Here is a 19,022-nt window from a genome sequence, read left to right as displayed (position 1 = left end):
CGCTGCTACTGTTCTGGGTGTAAAGCAAGACACTTGACATGAATTGCTCCAACCCAGTGGTCACTAATGGGTTGTCTAAATTGTCAGCCATACAGTAAAACAATCACGCATAAAATTACCTACGTGGTAACTCGTAAGCAGGCACGAGGAGTATAAAACAGAATGCTCGTGTTATAATGACTGTCTTAACCCCGCCACTCAATATAAAGAAGTACATTCATTTACTCATAAAACATAACCCAGAAATACAAGCGTATGATGTGTATTTGCAACGTATATGTGAATAGGAGTATGCTGATCATGCTTGACGATTCGTTATTTACAAAATCACAAAAAAATCTGAACTGTTTAAGCAAGAATGTTCTCTTGGCAACATCACTGTATAGATTCCTCCCGGTTTACTTCTGTAAAAAAAAGAAAATAAAGGATTTTTTATGTATATAGGACAGATTTTCTGGTTAGTTTAAATAACATACAAGCCCATTCCCTTTTGTATTACACAATTTTCATTATTTAAAAAAATAAATGTCTGGTGGGGGTGGGGGGTGATGGGACACCATTTTATTCTTCTTTCTCAGCTCATTTGGTAGAAAACAAAGAACATTCAACGAATTATGAAACTGTATTTCTGCGACTCTTGTAAACCATTGTTAATTGTTTAAAATAAGATCAGAATATTTGGATATTAGTGTGAAAGGTTTCCTTTCTTCCCCCACAGTACTATATGCTTAAACTCAACAGTAAGCATGAGGTGTATGAATACACCATGTGTGTCTGGTGTATTAGAAGACACCCATGTTATACCCCAACAGTGAGCATAAGGTGTATGAACACACCTTATGGATCTGGTCATTCAAACACTCCAGTGTGTTGAGTTGATGGCAAATCTTGCCCAATTCCTATGTCCAACAAGAACCTCACACATATAGAATAGAACAACTTATGTCTTACCGTTTCTACCCTGGTACCATGTCAAGGCTCTTGTCACCAAACATTCACTCCATTCATCACTTGATAATTTTCTGTTTTTGTCCAAATCGCATTTTCTAAATGAAGTATAGATGTTATGCAATTTGATTATTCTTGTACGGCGGGGCAACAACAGTCGTTATAACACGGGTGTTCTGTTTCAAACACCTCGTGTCCGCTTACGAGTTAGGCTACCAGCACGTATAGTATGTATATGTATCTTTGTGACCACTATCGTATTTTAGAACTACTGGGTTGGAGCAATTGCTGTTAACTGTGTTGCCCATGACACATACGCCCACAATAGTACTAGCGACGAGTCTTGAACCCGAAAACTCTAGAAACACACGCAAACCACTGTGTCACGACGTCGGACTAATCAAAAATGTTACTAAATAGCTTCTAAAATGCCGTGATCGTATACATATGGTATATGACACATGTTACATTTACTTACTTGAAGAAGTGTTTAGCACAATGTTCAAGAGGCATGAGGGCAAAACGAAACCGTTTAATTTCTTTGTTGCTTAATTTACCATCCTTGTTTCGGTCCAGATGCTGAAATTTCCACTGCAAAAAAGTTGATTTAGTGATATAGTACTGTGGGGTAAGATGGGACACCTTTAGTATGGAATATCCCAAATATCCTGATCGTGTTTTAAACAATTAACAACGGTCTATGAGGGTCGTGGGGATACGAATTTATAATTTTTAAATTTTCTTTGTTTACTACCAAACGGGACGAGAAAATAAAATAAAAAAGTGCCCAACTTCCCCCACCCCACTATATAACGACTGACTTTTTACTGCTACTTCCTGTCTTTTCGCTTTTGTAAACTACTCCGTTCCCGTGACAAAAAACATACAAATTCAGCCATTTGTTTATTTAATCAAACAACGCTGATGTAACTGCATCAATATACCGTAGCCTATGGACAAAATCGCTTCTCTAACGATTGAAATTTATCTTTAAAATTTGATCAAAACCGCCGAAAAACTGCGTCAGTCACAGTAAAGGTATCAAACATCTAAAATTCTAAATCAATATTGTGTTTTGGCCACAAGTTTTACTTCGGTTTGTTGTTTTAGCCATTTGTCTAATCATATTCGTCGATAAAACGTGAGAAAGCCAAAATCAAAGCATTTTTCCGATAGGGGTGATAGTGTATTGTATGAGTCAGTGAAAATCGGGGTTTCTTATTAAAAAATGCTGGCAATACGAGTTTAATCAAGCATAGTACTGTGGGGTAAGATGGATACCGTTAGCACATAAATCTTATATTTTCTAACCGTGTTTTAACAATTAACAACGCTCTTTTAGAGCCGTGATAATACGATTATATAACTTTGTAAATATACTTTGTTTACTACCAAATGGGACGAGAAAAGACAATAAAAACATGTCTTATCTTACCCCACAATACTTTACGTTATAGAGCAATTAATCTGAGAAAAATCGTCTCTTAGGAATAAATATAACTTACTTTATCCTCGCGTGACAGAAAAACGACAGTCATTATAACACTGGTGTATTATACACTTCGCGCCCGCTTACGGTTACCATGTATGTTACTTTGCGGTTGATTACGAAACTTAAATATCTGTATACCTGTGCCACGTCTTTTCTATCCGTTTCCGACAATGACATTACAGTCTTCTGGTAATCGACGCTCCCAAACTCATCCACATCTTTCAAATGAACGAACCAATCAAGAAGACGAAATGGGAACTGTTGTAGTTCATGCGACTGGCATTTAGCTTGCGAAGCTGGAAAAAGTGAATGGTTGAATTAATGTATAGTAGGGTGGGGGAAGATGGGACATATTTTCGTTCTATTTTCTCGTTCAATTTAGAATTAAACAGAGAACATTCAAAGAATTATAAAACCATATCCGCGACTCCCATAGACCGTTGTTAGTTGTTTAAAACACGATCAGGATATTGGGATATTATGTGCTAAAGGTGTCCCAAGCGGGCATTAGGTGTAAGAAACAGAACACCCCTGTTATAACGACTGTCGTTGCACTATACCACGTTAAGATAAATAATAACAACATATTTTAAAATAAGATTATATTTACAAACGAACGAAATTAGCAACAAAACGGCATTAAAACAGTCACTGTCAATCGGCTGTTTTGTATTACGTGTTAAATACCACACGGAATTTGTGCCTAAATCGAGTGAGACAAAAAACGTTAATTACAATCTGCATTCTTGCGTTTTATTCTCTTGCTTTTAGCATTCGACTGCTTAGTTCTTACAGTGTTGTTAGAAAAAAAAGAGGTTACTGCTTATAAAGTGTATTTGATCAATTCTAACCGTTGTTTACTATTTGGAGTATTTTTAGTTTTTATAATAAAGGTATAACCTTAGCTTTCGTTATTACAGGTAGTCAGTATAAAATGTGACCGATTCTTAGTTGTTTTTAAATTATTGTGAAGTGTTTTAAGTACAGAATATACGCTAGGATATAGTATTTATTGCTTAGTTTTTAAAATACTGTGTATGGAACGACGCTGTATAGTAGAGTGGGATAAGATGGCGCATGTTTTCATTCTCTAAGCTACTATAATACAAAGCAAGGCAGTTTTCGAGTTCAAAAGGCCGAATATACAATTTGATTCAATTATTTGCGCTTCAGTGATCTAATGGGATATTCACTCGCAACAAAAACCACATATATGCTGCTATGGTAGCTTGAAAGGCTCCATTAGTTCAAAACGTAGACTATGGCTACGATATATGCGGATAACTGACAGTACAAATGACGCTTATCGACACGCATGCGGTTAAGATATATTGCCTACTTTGGCGGAGAATTTAAACGTCTAAAAATATAAAAAAATGCTGGTCAAATATTTTAGTTTTTTGACGGGTAATCGGCCAACTCTAACTTAAATTCTATATAGGTCCCCTGGTGTGCCTCGCCGTAGGATATCATCCGTATAGAATAAAATTTTACTTAATTTGTTAAAGGTATTTTAATAACAGCAAACACCGTAGGGTTTGAGACATAGTACATATACAGTAGGATGGGGGAAGATGGGACACCTTATCATTCTATTTTCTCGTCAGATTTGGTAGTAAACAAAGAACATTCAAAGAATTCTAAAACCGTATCCTCACGACTTCCATAGACCGTTGTTTATTGTTCAAAACACAATCAGGATATTTGGATATTATGTGTTAAAGGTGTCCCATTTTTCCCCATTCTTCTATATGTATACTTTGCTTACCTAATTCTATAATTCTTACACTTGTGTTATATTTACTATTTTGTATGACTGACCATATGAAACTTGATTATCCTCGCATGGCAGGGTAATGACAGTCGTTATAACACGATCGTTCTGTTTCATACACCTCGGGCCCGCTTACGAGTTACCACCTATGTAACTTTATGGGTGATTATATTTTTGTATTTCGATTTATTTCGTCAAAAACTACCATTAAATGGTACGCGAATACACTACGTTTTAGATTTAGAACCACCGGTATAAACTATAGAGAACATCATGGTCAGTAAACTTTAAAATATCGCTTAAAATCTTTTCCGGTCGCTGCCTTTAATAGATGTTATCAGTGAAAGTACGCCTGCTGTCTCTTGCGTCCAAAGCGCGCAAAACACGCGAAATATGGAAGAAAAATTGGTAATAAGGAACGCATTGTCGTACTGTGTAGTTAACTATATATAATGAAAACCGCTTTTGTGTTTTTAAAAGAGTATTTTATTAAAAGTGGGGTTTTATGCTTTTGATTTCTAAATCGTTTTGAACTGTAGACCAATAGTTTATCTAAAAATAGCAGTCCGTGACACAATATATACTTTAAAGTATAATATAGTTGGCTAGGGTAAGATTCACCCGCGTAAAATGTAATACAATTAAGATATACTTCATTACTTATCTATATATCGTATTATCCACCAACCTACTATAGTCTATCTCTATGCAAGATGGGACACCTTTAACGTATCCAAATATCCTGATCGTGTTTTAAACAATTAACAACGGTCTATGGGAGTCGTGAGGATACGGTTTTATAATTCTTTGAATGCTCTTTGTTAACTAACAAATGGGACGAGGAAATAGAGTTAAAAGGTGTCCCATCTTTTCCATAATAAATTACATTACATGCGTATATATTACGAGCTTTATATAGTATATATCTTAAATTACTTACCAATACACGGCCCTTCATAAGCTAGCTTAATATTCTTTCTCTTCTTACAAGCTTCCAAATGCATCAGACATTCGCTGTCGTATTGTCGTCCATACATACTACATACTGGCTCAATTTGCCTGTACAAATAACATTAGGTTACCAGTAGCCATTACGTCATAGTAATGACGTCACTAAAACATGACGTCACGATTTAACGGTTCGAAATACGGAATATTATACGCTATATGCCCGGCCCCACAGTACTATACATTTACCGTTGTATCTATCATTACTTTAAACATTTCTGACGTAATCAACATACTACGTCATCGTGACGCCATACTTACGTAGTGTTACAGCTTCGTGGGCAAACGCATGTAGGTGTTCTGTGACCGTTCTCATCCCGTACGACCTGACACCATGAACCCTTTGGTTTTCGTCCGCATCTCTTACGAGCGCATAATTCTAAACAATAAGTATGTTTAGGTTAAAATATGCAGCTCTTATGATATATAGTTATATTATAGTGGGTTGGGTTAAAAAGGTCTATGTTTTCATTGTCTTTTTAATCGATTTGGTATTTGCAGAACTGTATAAAAAAAACGTATCCTCGCAACAACACTAAAACAGCGTTGTTAAATTTTTAAAACACCATTTAGCTTGGGTTAAAATCTACTTAAGTTATGAATGAATATAACTTATTTATCCTCATGGTGGGTAACGACAGTCATTATAACACGGCTGTTTTGTTTCATACACCTCGTGCCTGCTTACGAGTTACCATGTTTGAAACATGATTGACGTGTTTAATGTTCGGGGGTTAAAATGCATGAGAATTTTTGAGCGATTCGGCGCGGCCTGACATATGTTATATAAATAACAGCTGTAGTAATACAACGTTTCGCATGCTATGGTTTATATAAGTGTCAGGGCGCCGAGGTTGTCATAATTAATGTAAACTGATTCGTAGTTCGGTCACATTTTTCTTATGGGAAATCCCATGCATTGTCGCACAGCCGATATTTTTACTCTAGCGGTTCGATTTCACGCATTTTTTTAGGTGCTGTTTCGTTTTTGAAATTTTAGTGGTACTTTCAGATCACATTTGAACTTCTCTATCTATTTTTGTTGTTGGTATATGTCCTTTTTAAAAAAAATTAAATTTTTAAATCGTTTTATTAACAAAAAACGTTTTCGTTTTAAATTTCCGTTAAAACTGCCCAAAAAACATGTCTTGTTCACGTTCCGTGCTCTGAAGAAAAAATGGTAAAACTTGTTTGCATTTTTGCCAAATCTCGCCGAAGTTGTTTATCATTAGTACAGGCACGCTTGACATACAATAAGTGCATGTATTAACTGCAATAAATCACGCGCCGTCTTATCAGAACTGGTTTCCGTGTATGCAACTCCCGCCTGTTAAAGATTACCGCCCACTCGCATACCGTGATAACTGTTAACATAATAGGAGTAAGAACTGCTTGTCCTCAGGGTGGGAAATAGACTTGTGTTAAATTACTGGAGGTCCGTTGATCGTACCTCGTGCTCGCTGTCGAGTTAAATGATTTTTATGTGCGCCCAAGCGGTATTTAGGTTTAAATTTATATAGTACAATGGTGGGAGATGGGACACCTTTTTAAACTATTTTCTCGTGCCACTTAAACAACAACGAACATTGAAAGAATTATAAATCCATATCCTTACGACTCCCGTAGACCGTTGTTAATTGTTTAAAACACGATCAGGATATTCGGAGATAATGTGCTAAAGGTGTCCCATCTTCCCCCACAGTACTATACACCTTTTGCTCATCGTCGCGTTATAACATGGGTGTCTTCTTATACACCAAACACACATGGTGTATTCATACACCTCATGCTCATTGTCAAGTTATAACATGGGTGTCTTCTTATACACCAGACACACGTGGTGCATTTATATAATATCCACTTAACCATATGAAGAACCATAATAAGACGCCAATTTCCTTCACTAACTTAGATCTACCAATAATATCCCGCTTTTTTATCATTACATGGATTAGAACCGAAAAAGTTAAGATTTCGAGCCAAAAATACAACAACAATAAATCAGCTTATTCATAAGAAACCACAAAAAAACGCATAAAAGGCCACGCGTAAAAGCGGGCGCGTTTAGCCCTGTCGTAAAATGATTTATAGCGCAAATATAAATCGGCAAATATTTAACTAAAAAGCGAAGCGCAAATATTGGACATTATTGTACTTTGTTAGGTCTTAAGTTATGTTAAGATTATTTTACCTGGTTTTACATTATATTCTGTTTTAAGTTGAAAAATATCCCTCCAAAATAGTTACTTACGAAGTTACGCACATGGCAACTCGTAAGCGAGCATCACGGGGTGTATGAAACAAAACACCCGTGTTATAACGACTGTGGTTGCCCTGCCACGCGAGGATAAATAAGATTCATAAGCCTACTATATATAGAACGTATATAGTAGGGTGGGGGGAGATGGGACAGCTTTTTATTTTCTCATCCTGTATGGTAGAAAACAAAGAACATTCAAAGAATTATAAAACTGTAACCTTGCGACTCCCATTTAAAAAAAAGCTTAGAATATTTAGATGACATTTGCAAAATATGTCCCGTCTTCCCCCACCCTACTGTATATACTTTTTAATTTCTCAATTAATTGTTTCCTTTAACAGTTTAATTGAAAGCGTGTAGAATAGAACTTTAAACTACTAAATTAAGCCTATACACGTGACAGTTTAAGCCGGTCTCGCAGCGGAAGCTTCAATGTTATGAAAACAAACTTACTTTCGTCGGGCAATAGGTCCAACTTGGCTTGCTGTGAGCGCTTTCTCTTTTTTGCCTGAAACGTAAAAAGTAATGTTTAGCTCCCAAGGGCATTTATGAATTTCGCTTTGGCCCTTTGAGAGTCAAGGCCTAATGAGCTTATAATGTGGCATATATATATAGTACTGTGGAGAAGATGGGACGCCTTTAGCGCGTAGTATCCAAATATTCTGACCGTGTTTTAAACAATTAACAACGGTCTATGGAAGTCGTGACCAATCGTGAGGATACGGTTTTATTTATTTTTTTAATGTTCTTTCTTTGTTTACTACTAAATAGGACGAGGGAACCGAATTGATAGGTGTCCTATCTTCCCCCACCCTACCATATCACAGTAAAGTTGGATTTGCAGGGCTATGCTCTAACGCTGACGGTAAACACTTTAAAATATAACACACTTCACGTTTATAAATAATACGCCTGAATTTTTAAGAACCGAATTTCAGATAAAAAATACAATTAACTTTATTGTAATCTGGGTTTAAAATGACACACTAAAATGGAGTTGTTATGTGTTAACACTCGATTAAGAAATATGGGATATTATGTGTATTCATCTTACCCTACAGTTTTATATTTTGTACCGTTATAAAACACTGTTCGCTTTAAAGAGAATTGCGCCGAGTTTTAAACCAAAACCGCTACATTCTGTGCGCACGATTCCGTTGTCAAATTTGGGTATGCGAGTATAAGATGAATCGTATGTATGGTTTAGGTTAACCGTGGTTTCGCTACGGTATTCGCTAAGAAACGATGAACTGTTGCTATCTTAAATGAAAGTGTGTTTCAGTCTAAATATATAAATATGTATATATAGTAGGTTGGGGTAAGATGGGACATTTTCTCATTCACTTTAATCGTCCCATTTTGTAGTAAACAAAGAATATTTACAGAAATATATAACCGTATCCTCACGAATCTAAAATCGCGTCGTTATTTGTTCAAAATAAAACTAGGAAATTTGGAATATTATATCCTAACGGAATCCACTTTACCCCACAGTACTACAGAACGGTGGGGAAGATGGGACTCATTTCAACTCTATTTTCTCGTCCCATTTAGTAGTAAACAAACACCATTCAAAGAAATATAAAACTATATCTTTACGACTCCCACAGGCCGTTGTTAATTGTTTAAAACAAGATCAGGATATTTGGGTATTATGTGCTAAAGGTGTCCCATCTTCCTCTATCATACTATATTATAACACACAGTATAAAACGTGACATTAGGCTATTTACTTATGCGGTATAGACGTGGTCCTTAAATGGGCAATACAAGCCAGACAGTGATACCATTTTCAAGTTCCCACACTTTTTCGTAGACGATTATCCTTTAGCGCATATTACATCATATAGGAAGTACTATAACTGCTCATTATGGTATAATAACATGTATAGAACAGGCTATACTGTGTAATTGTATCTTACCCACGCCCAAATTAATTTAACGTCCTATTACAGATCTTTTAATCCAAAAATCGGGCATTGTTGTAAAGTTTATGTTTATTTAATTCTTTTGTTGTTTCTACAATACACGTTTTTTTATATTTACAGTAAGTTAGGGTAAGATGGTTCATGTTTTATATAAAAAAGAATATTTACAGAATTATATAACCGTATTCTCACGACTCTAAAAGAGCGTTGTTAAATAATGGAGATTATATGCTAATGGCATCTACCCCAAAGTACTATAATTCCGATTTGTATACAGTTTAGACTATTTACATAACTAAGTTAGCTGTACCCAAACGTAGATAGTGACTGACACGTAACCGAATTAGGATTTAAAAAATACCAACAAAGTTACATACGTGGTAACTCGTAAGCGGATAGGAGGTGTATGAAACAGACACCCTGCTATAACGACTGTAATTGCTCCGCCATACAAGAATAAATAAGTTACATTCGTTAGATATATAGTAGGGTGGGAGAAGTCGAGAAGATGGGACACCTTTTCATTCTATTTTCTCGTCCCATTTAATAGTAAACAAAGTTCTTTTAGAAAATTATAAAACTGTATCCTCACGACTCCCATAGACCGTTGATAATTGTTTAAAACACGATAAGGATGTTTCAATAAATGTGTCCCATCTCACCCCACATACTATACATGTATACATGCTACTCTTCTTACCTCTGCCGTTCCACATAATGTACATATTCCAACCACTAAAACTGCTAAAATTACAGTCTTTACATTCATGGTGTATTTCCTGTTACCAAAAATATAACTTAAACTATATTTGCTCGTTTCTATCTCGGCGATAACCCAACAGCATACACTTCCTTTTCGAGCGTCGAAATCCAATTCGCCTTTTTCTTCTCGCCGATCAAAGGTACTATTGTGACGTCACAGAAGACCGCTCGCGACTCGGCGGGCGCCTAATTGATATTTACGAAAGCCTAAGTCTCCGTCCTGTTTAAAATTGAATGGGTATCGTCGTTTTAGACCAGAAACGACTCTTAAAAAGGTAGCCTCACCTTGTAGGACGGGAAACTGTGTAATTGAAACACGATATTCATTTTCTCCTGACACATTATACCACTTCAGATTACAGAACACACAAAACTTTAAAAGGCTAAAGTTTCTCAATATAGTACTGTAGGGTAAGATACTGTTAGCATCCAAATCCCATATTTCCAGGTCTTTTTTAATAATAACAACGCTCTTTTAGAGTCGCGAGGATACGCATACATAACTCTGTAAATATTCTTTGTTTACTAACAAATTGGACGATGAATTAGAATAAAAGTTAGGACTATTCAACCCCACCATATTATAACACAACAATATAACTTTCAATCAATGTAACTTTACTTTTACAATTCATGTATATTGACTTTAGCGTGAAAAGATTAACCCGAGGTTATAAACCACATTCGATGACATTTAGTTTCCGCAGGTTTTGGGATGGGCTGTTATATATTTCGCAAGCGCCATTACATAACACACATTATATAGGCCATGGTATTTCATCACGTAGTATAATATGAAACGCGTTCTAATGAACATGTATGAAAAGATTTACTTTTTTTGACTTATATTTTTGGGCTGTTGCGATTCAGACGTGTATTTTTATATTTTCTTTTGACCACAGTCTAGTTATAACTTCCTATACACCAAACACACGTAGTGTATTTATACACCTCATATTATTCACTGTCAAGTTTTACATGTGGGTGTCATTTTATATACCAGACAAAAAGAAAATATTCATACACCTGGTACCGAGATAAGTCGTATTCCAACAAACAGGAAACCAATTAGTCAAACAATACCTGATTCCAGAATCATAAAATACGTCATATTTTACCAATCTGTCAAAGAAATAGGTCATACGTTTTATTTATCTTGTACCGTACAGTTACAACATGGGAGTATTCAACCTTAGCCAAGGTTTCTAAGCAAATATTGGCAGCGGTGGGATCGGTGGGATCGGTGGGATCGGCGGGCGTGGGATTCGTGATTTTATAAAGTCGTGTTATAGCGCCAATTGTGTATGTGTATAGTAAAGTGGGGGAAGATGGGTCACCTTTAACACATAATATCCAAATAGCCTGATCGTGTTTTAAACAATTAACAACGGTCTGTGGAAGTCGTTAGAATACGGTTTTATAACTTATTGAATGTTCTTTGTTTACTACCAAATGGAAAGAGAAATTTAAACGAAATGGTGTCCCATCTTCCCCCACCCTACCATATAATATGTCTGTACTATGCACTGGTTAATGTATTCTGACACGTATTGCATTTAGAACACCGATTTTTTAAAGTTTAACACGGCTTGACTTGGTGTATTGGAACGAAAGAATGAATGTAACCTGCTTATCCTTGCGTCGCGGCACAACGGCAGTCATTATAACACGGGTGTTCTATTTCATACACCTCGTTCTCGCTTACGAGTCACCATGTATGTAACTTTGTGGGCGTCTACAATTTAAACAGCCCATCAGTGACCATAGGGTTGGAGCAGTGGCCGTTAAGTGTCTTGCCCAAGAACAATACATATATACAACCACAATGGTAGCAGCGTGGAGCTTCGAACCCAGGGGGTTATGTATCGCTTATCCTCCTTTTCCAACACTGGAACAAAAATAGATTCATATTAGCTAACGTGTAACCAGAGTCATAGAAACTTAGAAACACACGAGTTAATACGAACGTCGCAACATAGCATTTTCTGCTTCGTAAAAACAACAACTCACAAAGTTACATATGTGGTAACTCGTAAGCGGGCACAAGGTGTATGAAACAGAACACCCGTGTTATAATGGCTGTAGTTCCATTAAATACTGCCCCCTAAACGCTAAAACGAATCATATGTTTATGTAGAATCGGGGGTTTCCCAATGTAGAATATTACAATTTTAGTAAATTATGTATTGTTGTGTAATCGTTTGGTTTTCATATAAAGCGTGATATCCTCTGACTATTAAGTTATCTAATGACTAATAAATATGAAGTAGTTTCGTTTCCTATGTGTTGAACCCACGCAAATGAAACTCTGGCCGCTGTAAAAGTTTAGTAAGCAATACGGAAGTACTTTAACAACTTTTATAAACTGCTACTAAATAAGTAACAGAAATTATGGCAAACGAATTTGTTATTTTTTTAAAAATTAAGGTACATTGTGTTTAGTTTTGTGTAGATTCTGTTATAATTCGCTGTGAACGTACAATGGCTTTATGGTCAGCCACCAAGTAAGTATTTATGAATAAAATTTAATTATTAACCAATGTATTAATATTTTGAGTAGTAGGTCGTTTATACTTCTTGTCAAAATAGTTTAAATACAGCTTAACTTAAATAAACTAGTAAACACCTGTGAAAAGTTGGTGCAACCAATTCAAGGTTATTGTTTTGTTAACACTTTGTAAAACGAGCTCTCAAAAATACTGAAGTGTCGGTCAAATACAACTTAACTTATATAAACACCTGTGAAAAATGATGTGGAAAACATGAGGTGTATAAAATAGAACACCTGTGTTATAATGACTGCCATTGCCCGCCACACAAGGATAGATAAGTTACATTTATTTATTTATTTATTTATTTTAATGATAATTTATTGCCAGGTTTGTAGCAAAAGGCGGTGTTTTAGGTGGAGCTGTTTACCTCACAACTAAGAATGGTATTTGGGGGGAAAACCCTGATACGGGAATCCGGGCAATAAAGCAATTCTCCAAATCAGTCGATGGAACGTTAGGGGGAGAATATATGGGAAAGGTAGGCTGTGTTGTGCTTGTTTTGCGTGATGGGATTAACCCTTAATGGCAATTGTTGTAAGTTGTAATAAATTCTGCGAATCTACCCCTGATCTGATGATAATATAATGTTTCTATTTGAATAAGGGACTGAAGATGCCATTTTAGGCGAAATATTGTTCTCTAATACTCAGCTATATATTTTAAAAAAATCATTCAAAAAATTGAAATGTTTTAACTCATAAGCAAGTGATTTATAAAACAATACACCTGTGTAATAACGACTGTCATTGTCCCAGTGCGCAAAGTTAAATAAGTTACATGTAGGCTATTCATTCATAACTTGTAAGCGGGCAAGAGCTGTATAAAACAGAACACCCGTGTAATAACGACTGTAATTGCCCGCTACACAAGGACAAATAAATGACATTCATTCATTTATATATACTCATGTTTTTTTCAGGTAACGCAGCTACCGCAATTAAATGCAACAGAAAAATGGAACAAAGCTGTTTCTTATTCAATCGACTGTGTGGCGGATTCCCCTGCAATTGCTGCAAAAGCTTATAAAACAATTAAGGACAAAATAATATAAATATTGTTTTAAATTTATGATTTCAAAAGACAATTTAAAGATTTGTGACTGTTTGTGTTTTAGTGCATATTGGATTCAATTTTTGGGATAAATTTCATTTAGTACTTAAACAATCTTTTGTTGGTGTGTGTTTCATTATTGTTTGTCAGTTTTTGTTTTATTTATAGTGAAAATCAGTTTTTTTGAAGATTTCTCTACAACTGCTATGGCATTCTGTCTTAAATATTAAAATTTTGATGCCCAATGAAAACATAATGTATACTTTGACTCTTCTTGATTGTATATACTTTGGCTCTTCAGTGCCATAACATATTTGACGTAAAACTGGTGTTCTACACTATAGAATGAACAATTTCAAATTTCAGGGTAAAATTTCATTTCTGCACCATTACATTAGGCTAACAGCAGGGGACAGTTCTAAAGTGTATAAAATTCCCATTTTTTTAAATGAGGTAAAATAATATTCTTAACGTTATGCATGGATTAACCAAATTTGTCTTAAAAATTTAGATTTAGGTTAAAAAAACTGTATTAATAACAATTTGAATTAAAATGGCTGGTGCTACTTCTCACAGAGGGGCGTGCTGTGGGTGTGGCGGTTCAGATGATGCAGCATATGAATGGATCAAAATATTTCTTATTGTTTACAACTTCGGGTTTTTGGTAAGTGAGTTAAAGTAACTTATTTACATGGTAACTAGTAAGCTGGCACAAGGTGTATGGAACAAAACACCTCGTGAGGTGTATGGAACAAAACACGACTGTCCTGTGTTATAACGACCTACCACGCGAGTAAAAAAAGCAGTTACATTCATTCATTTATCCTCACGTTTATTGTAATGATAGTCGCTATAACTTTTAGTTAGTCTTTTCTCTTTTTTTTTATTTATTTTTTTTATTTCAGTTATTAAGCTTTTTTTTATTTCAGTTATTAAGCTTAGGCTTTATTGGTCTCGGAATTTACTCGGAAATATGGAGATCTGAAATCACTGAAGCGGAACACTTTCTTCTCACACCATCTGTATTCTTGTTTGTCCTTGGTTTTATAGGATTTCTATTTGCTGGCTTCGGCTGTGTTGGCGCATTAAGGGACAATTTGTGTGTGCTCAAATTTGTGAGTTTATTTTTGGGATAATTTGGCAGTGAGCATGAGGTGTATGAATACACCATGTGTGTCTGGTGTATAAGAAGACACCCATGTTATAGCTTAACAGTGAGCATAAGGTGTATAAATACATCATGTGTGTCTGGCGTACAAAAATGCACTTATAACCTAACACAAAACGCTCTTTTTATAAAAACACTAAGTCTTAATAATACTATAAATATGAATAACCTCCATAAACATATTTCAGTTCATTTGTTCAGTATTACTGTGCGTACTGATCGAACTGGGTGCCGGCATTGCTGCACTTATTTTTAAAGACCCGGTAACACATGCTATAATTGAATGTCATTAATTTTCACAACCAATGAATGAATTTACACTGCAGTGATAATTTAATCCATTGATTTTAAGTGCTGTATCCATATATTAGGGTGGGGGTAGATAGGACACTTTTAGCGCTAAATATAACTTAGGTATTATGTACTAAAAATTTCCCATGTTACCCCACCCCTACTATACATATCCTACATATAATTGCATTTCAATTTAATTATTTGTGATTTTTAGCTTGGAAATACATCTAACACATAATGTACCACAATCTTTAAGGTGATTAGCCAATTTATTTGCTATTAATTATATAATTTGCATGTTGTATGAGCTCGGCTTTTTCTTGATATTTGTCCCATGCCAGAACATGGGATTATAGAGCATAAAAATGTTATTTAAATGTAAATCTTGCTGTATAAGAAAACACCCATGTTATAACTGGACAGTAAGCATGAGGTGTGTGAAACAGAACAGTAACACCCATGTTATAATGACTGTCGCTGCACCGCCACAGGTTTTAATAGGTTACATTCATTCATTCCATCTTAAATCTATGTTAAAAAAATATATATATTCCCAAATATTTTCTAAATTCATTTATTCAATATTTCAATTCCATATCAATATTCAGGCGAAAAACTTTGTGAATGATTATGTAATGAAATGCTTGCCAACTTATTATGATGATCCAGACTTGAAAAATGTGATTGACTTTGTACAAGAAGATGTAAGTATACAAGTATTGTATATACATAATTTAAAACCCTTCTCTTTGTTGTTTTATTATTTGGATTTTCAAAACATAAAAAAATCCTTCCAAAATAATCACTTACAAAGTAACATACGTGGTAACTCTTAAGAGTGTTTGCTTTGTAACTAAAGAATACAGATTTCAAGGCCTATCCTTGCTGCTACCATTGTGGACATGATTGTCCTTTGGCAAAAAACTGAATCGTACCTATGACTCATATAAGGAAAGACAGGAGGCCTTTAGCACATAATATTCAAATATTCTTTTGTGTTTTAAACAATTAACAACGGTCTATAGAGGTCGTGAAGATACGGTTTTATAATTCTTTGAATATTCTTTGTTTACTACCAAAGGAGACAACATAATAGAATAAAAATGTGTCCTATCCCCCCACCCTACTATATTAACTTTTGATGCTGTAATCTGTCATTTATTTCTAAAACATATCACTTTTTTAGTTCTATTGTTGCGGTGGGCGCAATTACCACGACTGGGAAATCAACCCCTACCATAATTGCTCAGCCCCTGGTCCTGCTGCATGCGGTGTTCCATTTTCGTGTTGTAAACCTCAGCCCGACGATGATCTTATAGTTAACTCTATGTGCGGGTATGACACATTACATAAAGACCAGTCGGTAAGAAATACATATGTGTGATTTTTTAACTGTTAGTGTTATGATGTGTTTACCTATAACTGCATGTGTGTTAAATTTTAACCCTTTTATAATAAATAAAGTTAAATTTTTCAAAACTTTAACAATATTGAATTTTATAGTACACACATTACATGATGGTCAGTTTGAGTAATATTACATTTTATAAATCTTAAATTAAGTAATAAACAATGCAACCTTATATTTTACTAAATAAAGGGTTAAAAATAACTGTATTATATTTAATTTAATCATATAAATGGTAAAAAACTTGTAATATAGATTACTAAATAAAAATTTAAAAAAACTCCTATATATGTTTTAAAAGAATCGATAAGAAAAATCTTGCATTAAATAAACAAAAAGATAATTTTTTTTATGTTTTATTAAAAGAAACGACAAAAAAACTATTGTTTTAAATTAAAATTTTTTCAGCCATTTGACGTGGTAAACATTATTTATGTTGATGGCTGCATAGATGCTGTTATCGATTATCTATGGTTGCATATGGACGTGTTTGCTGCCATTCTGCTTGGGGTGTTTATACCACAAGTTAGTAGTTTATGTTTATTCAAGATATTTATATAATAACAGTGTATGCTATGTTACTGTGTTAAAAGTGTATTTTGTATGTGGATACATCATGTGTGTCTGTGTATAAAAGTATAAGAAGACACCCATGTTATAACTTGACAGTGAGCATGAGGTGTATGGATATACCATATGTGTCTGGTGTATAAGAAGACACCCATGTTATACTCTAACAGTGAGCATGAGGTGTATGAATACACCATGTGTGTCTGGTGTATAAAAAGACACCCAAGTTATAACTCAATAGTAAGCATGAGGTGTGTGAATACACCATGTGTGTCTGGTGTATAAGAAGACACCCATGTTGGATGTTATAACTTGACAGTGAGCATGTGGTGTATGAATACACCATGTGTGTCTGATGTATAAGAAGACACCCATGTTATAACTTGACAGTGAGCATGAGGTGTATAGATATACCATATGTGTCTGGTGTATAAGAAGACACCCATGTTATACCTCAACAGCGAATATACTTACTTTACCCCAGGTTACAGGCATAATACTCGGTACAATGTATGTTTACCTTATCAAAAAAATAGTCGCTCGGCAACGGACAAATGAAGAAGAAAATTTCATGTAACATTTAATTAAACTTCCTAAAAATGCAATGGAAATAGTGAATACACTGAAAAATTTACAAATTCTGTGTTTCTTTTAATAAATTTACCATATGTGCTTTGTTAAAACGACTATCAAAAATGTAAAATGTCACCAAAAGACCACTGTGATAAAATCCAAATTAATCTGTTGGACCTGTATTAAATTTTATACAGATGGAAACAATTTAGCTATGCTGTATCCGTTGTATAGAATATATTAATAAACTAAAAATACACATGCTGTTAAAAAAGCTTCAATAAGAACTGTCTCGTATATGCCCTAGCCCCTAGTTACTTATTAACCAATTTCCAATGTTTCAATGTATCTCAGATCCAGAGTACCTTCTATTGTGTGGTTTATTGTATACCGTTATAAGCTGTTTGTAGTGGCGCAGCCAGAAAAACTATTGTTAATATATATTTTTTAATATATTTTTTTGTAAAAGGGGGTTTGTGACTCTGGTTGCGTCGCTAGCTGTTTGTGTTAACGTATGTAGACACTACCGTGCTATGTGTGATGTTTTATGATTATGTTATATAATGTATGTAATATCTTCTGTTGGTGCTACTAACGTATGTTTAGTCACAAAGTGTCATATATTGGTATTACCAGCATAGGCGCCAAACATTTTAAAAATCAGGGGAGTTAAATTCACATTCCTGTTAACAAGTTTGGGTAAATTGTTAACTGAATATTGCAGTGCAAAAAATTCTAGGGTTGGCCCATATACCCTGCCACCCCAGGTTTGGTGACTATTCCTACTGTATATAGTATGCCTTGTGTAATTTATATGTTAGTACTATCAGTGTAATTTTATATGTTGTCTATGTCATATATTATATGTTTTTGCTACTCCAATCTGTGTAATATCATATGCAATTGTCTTGTAATTACGTTATTTTAAAGCTAGTGCTTTTATTGCTGCGTGCATTTACCGGCTGCCTATGTTGTATTAATTGCTTTCATTGTAACTTATAGTACTGTGGGATAAGATGAATATATTAGCTTCTAAATCTCATTTTATCTGATCGTGTTCTTAACAATTAACAACGCTATTTTAGAGATGTGGCACGTGGGAATACGGTTATATAATTCTGTAAATATTCTTTGTTTACTACTAAATGCGAGGATAAAATAAAATCAAAACATTTCTTATCTTATCCCAACTTACTATATGTTTTCTATATGCAGAGTATTATAGGTAAATATAA

The 19,022-nt window shown here is 34.7% G+C and overlaps 3 protein-coding genes across 4 annotated transcripts; 2 read left to right on the top strand and 1 right to left on the bottom strand.

Annotated features, from left to right (window-relative positions):
- Window positions 1–246: 246 nt before the first annotated feature.
- On the bottom strand, window positions 247–10,312 carry LOC149725781 (SPARC-like). The gene is made up of 8 exons (XM_089891194.1): window positions 10,111–10,312; window positions 7,936–7,990; window positions 5,484–5,601; window positions 5,155–5,273; window positions 2,579–2,736; window positions 1,427–1,539; window positions 952–1,046; window positions 247–404 (listed from the first exon to the last, which is right to left on the bottom strand). Exons 1-8 carry the CDS (start codon window positions 10,177–10,179, stop codon window positions 376–378), a joined length of 756 nt encoding a protein of 251 aa, XP_089747320.1. The 5' UTR covers window positions 10,180–10,312; the 3' UTR covers window positions 247–375.
- A 2,188-nt stretch (window positions 10,313–12,500) lies between these two features.
- Window positions 12,501–14,286, top strand: LOC149725780 (uncharacterized). The gene is made up of 3 exons (XM_089891202.1): window positions 12,501–12,676; window positions 13,052–13,202; window positions 13,644–14,286. The coding sequence occupies exons 1-3, from the start codon at window positions 12,654–12,656 to the stop codon at window positions 13,773–13,775; spliced, it is 306 nt and encodes a 101-aa protein (XP_089747328.1). The 5' UTR covers window positions 12,501–12,653; the 3' UTR covers window positions 13,776–14,286.
- Window positions 14,287–14,296: 10 nt separating this feature from the next.
- LOC149725779 (tetraspanin-15-like) lies at window positions 14,297–19,003 on the top strand. Of its 2 annotated transcripts, XM_089891164.1 has the most exons (7): window positions 14,297–14,438; window positions 14,704–14,889; window positions 15,131–15,205; window positions 15,845–15,940; window positions 16,423–16,599; window positions 17,053–17,169; window positions 17,699–19,003. In XM_089891164.1, exons 1-7 carry the CDS (start codon window positions 14,328–14,330, stop codon window positions 17,789–17,791), a joined length of 855 nt encoding a protein of 284 aa, XP_089747290.1. In that variant the 5' UTR covers window positions 14,297–14,327; the 3' UTR covers window positions 17,792–19,003. The 2 variants fall into 2 exon arrangements, with proteins under 2 accessions (XP_089747290.1, XP_089747291.1); XM_089891165.1 differs by lacking the exon at window positions 15,131–15,205.
- The last annotated feature ends 19 nt before the right edge of the window (window positions 19,004–19,022 follow it).

This window comes from Ciona robusta, chromosome 13 (genome assembly GCF_009617815.1).
Source record: "Ciona robusta chromosome 13, ASM961781v2".
In the NCBI taxonomy this organism is placed as follows: Eukaryota; Metazoa; Chordata; class Ascidiacea; order Phlebobranchia; family Cionidae; genus Ciona; species Ciona robusta.
The sequence above is the reverse complement of the archived record's forward strand: the minus strand, read 5'-3'. Positions and strand labels throughout refer to the sequence as shown.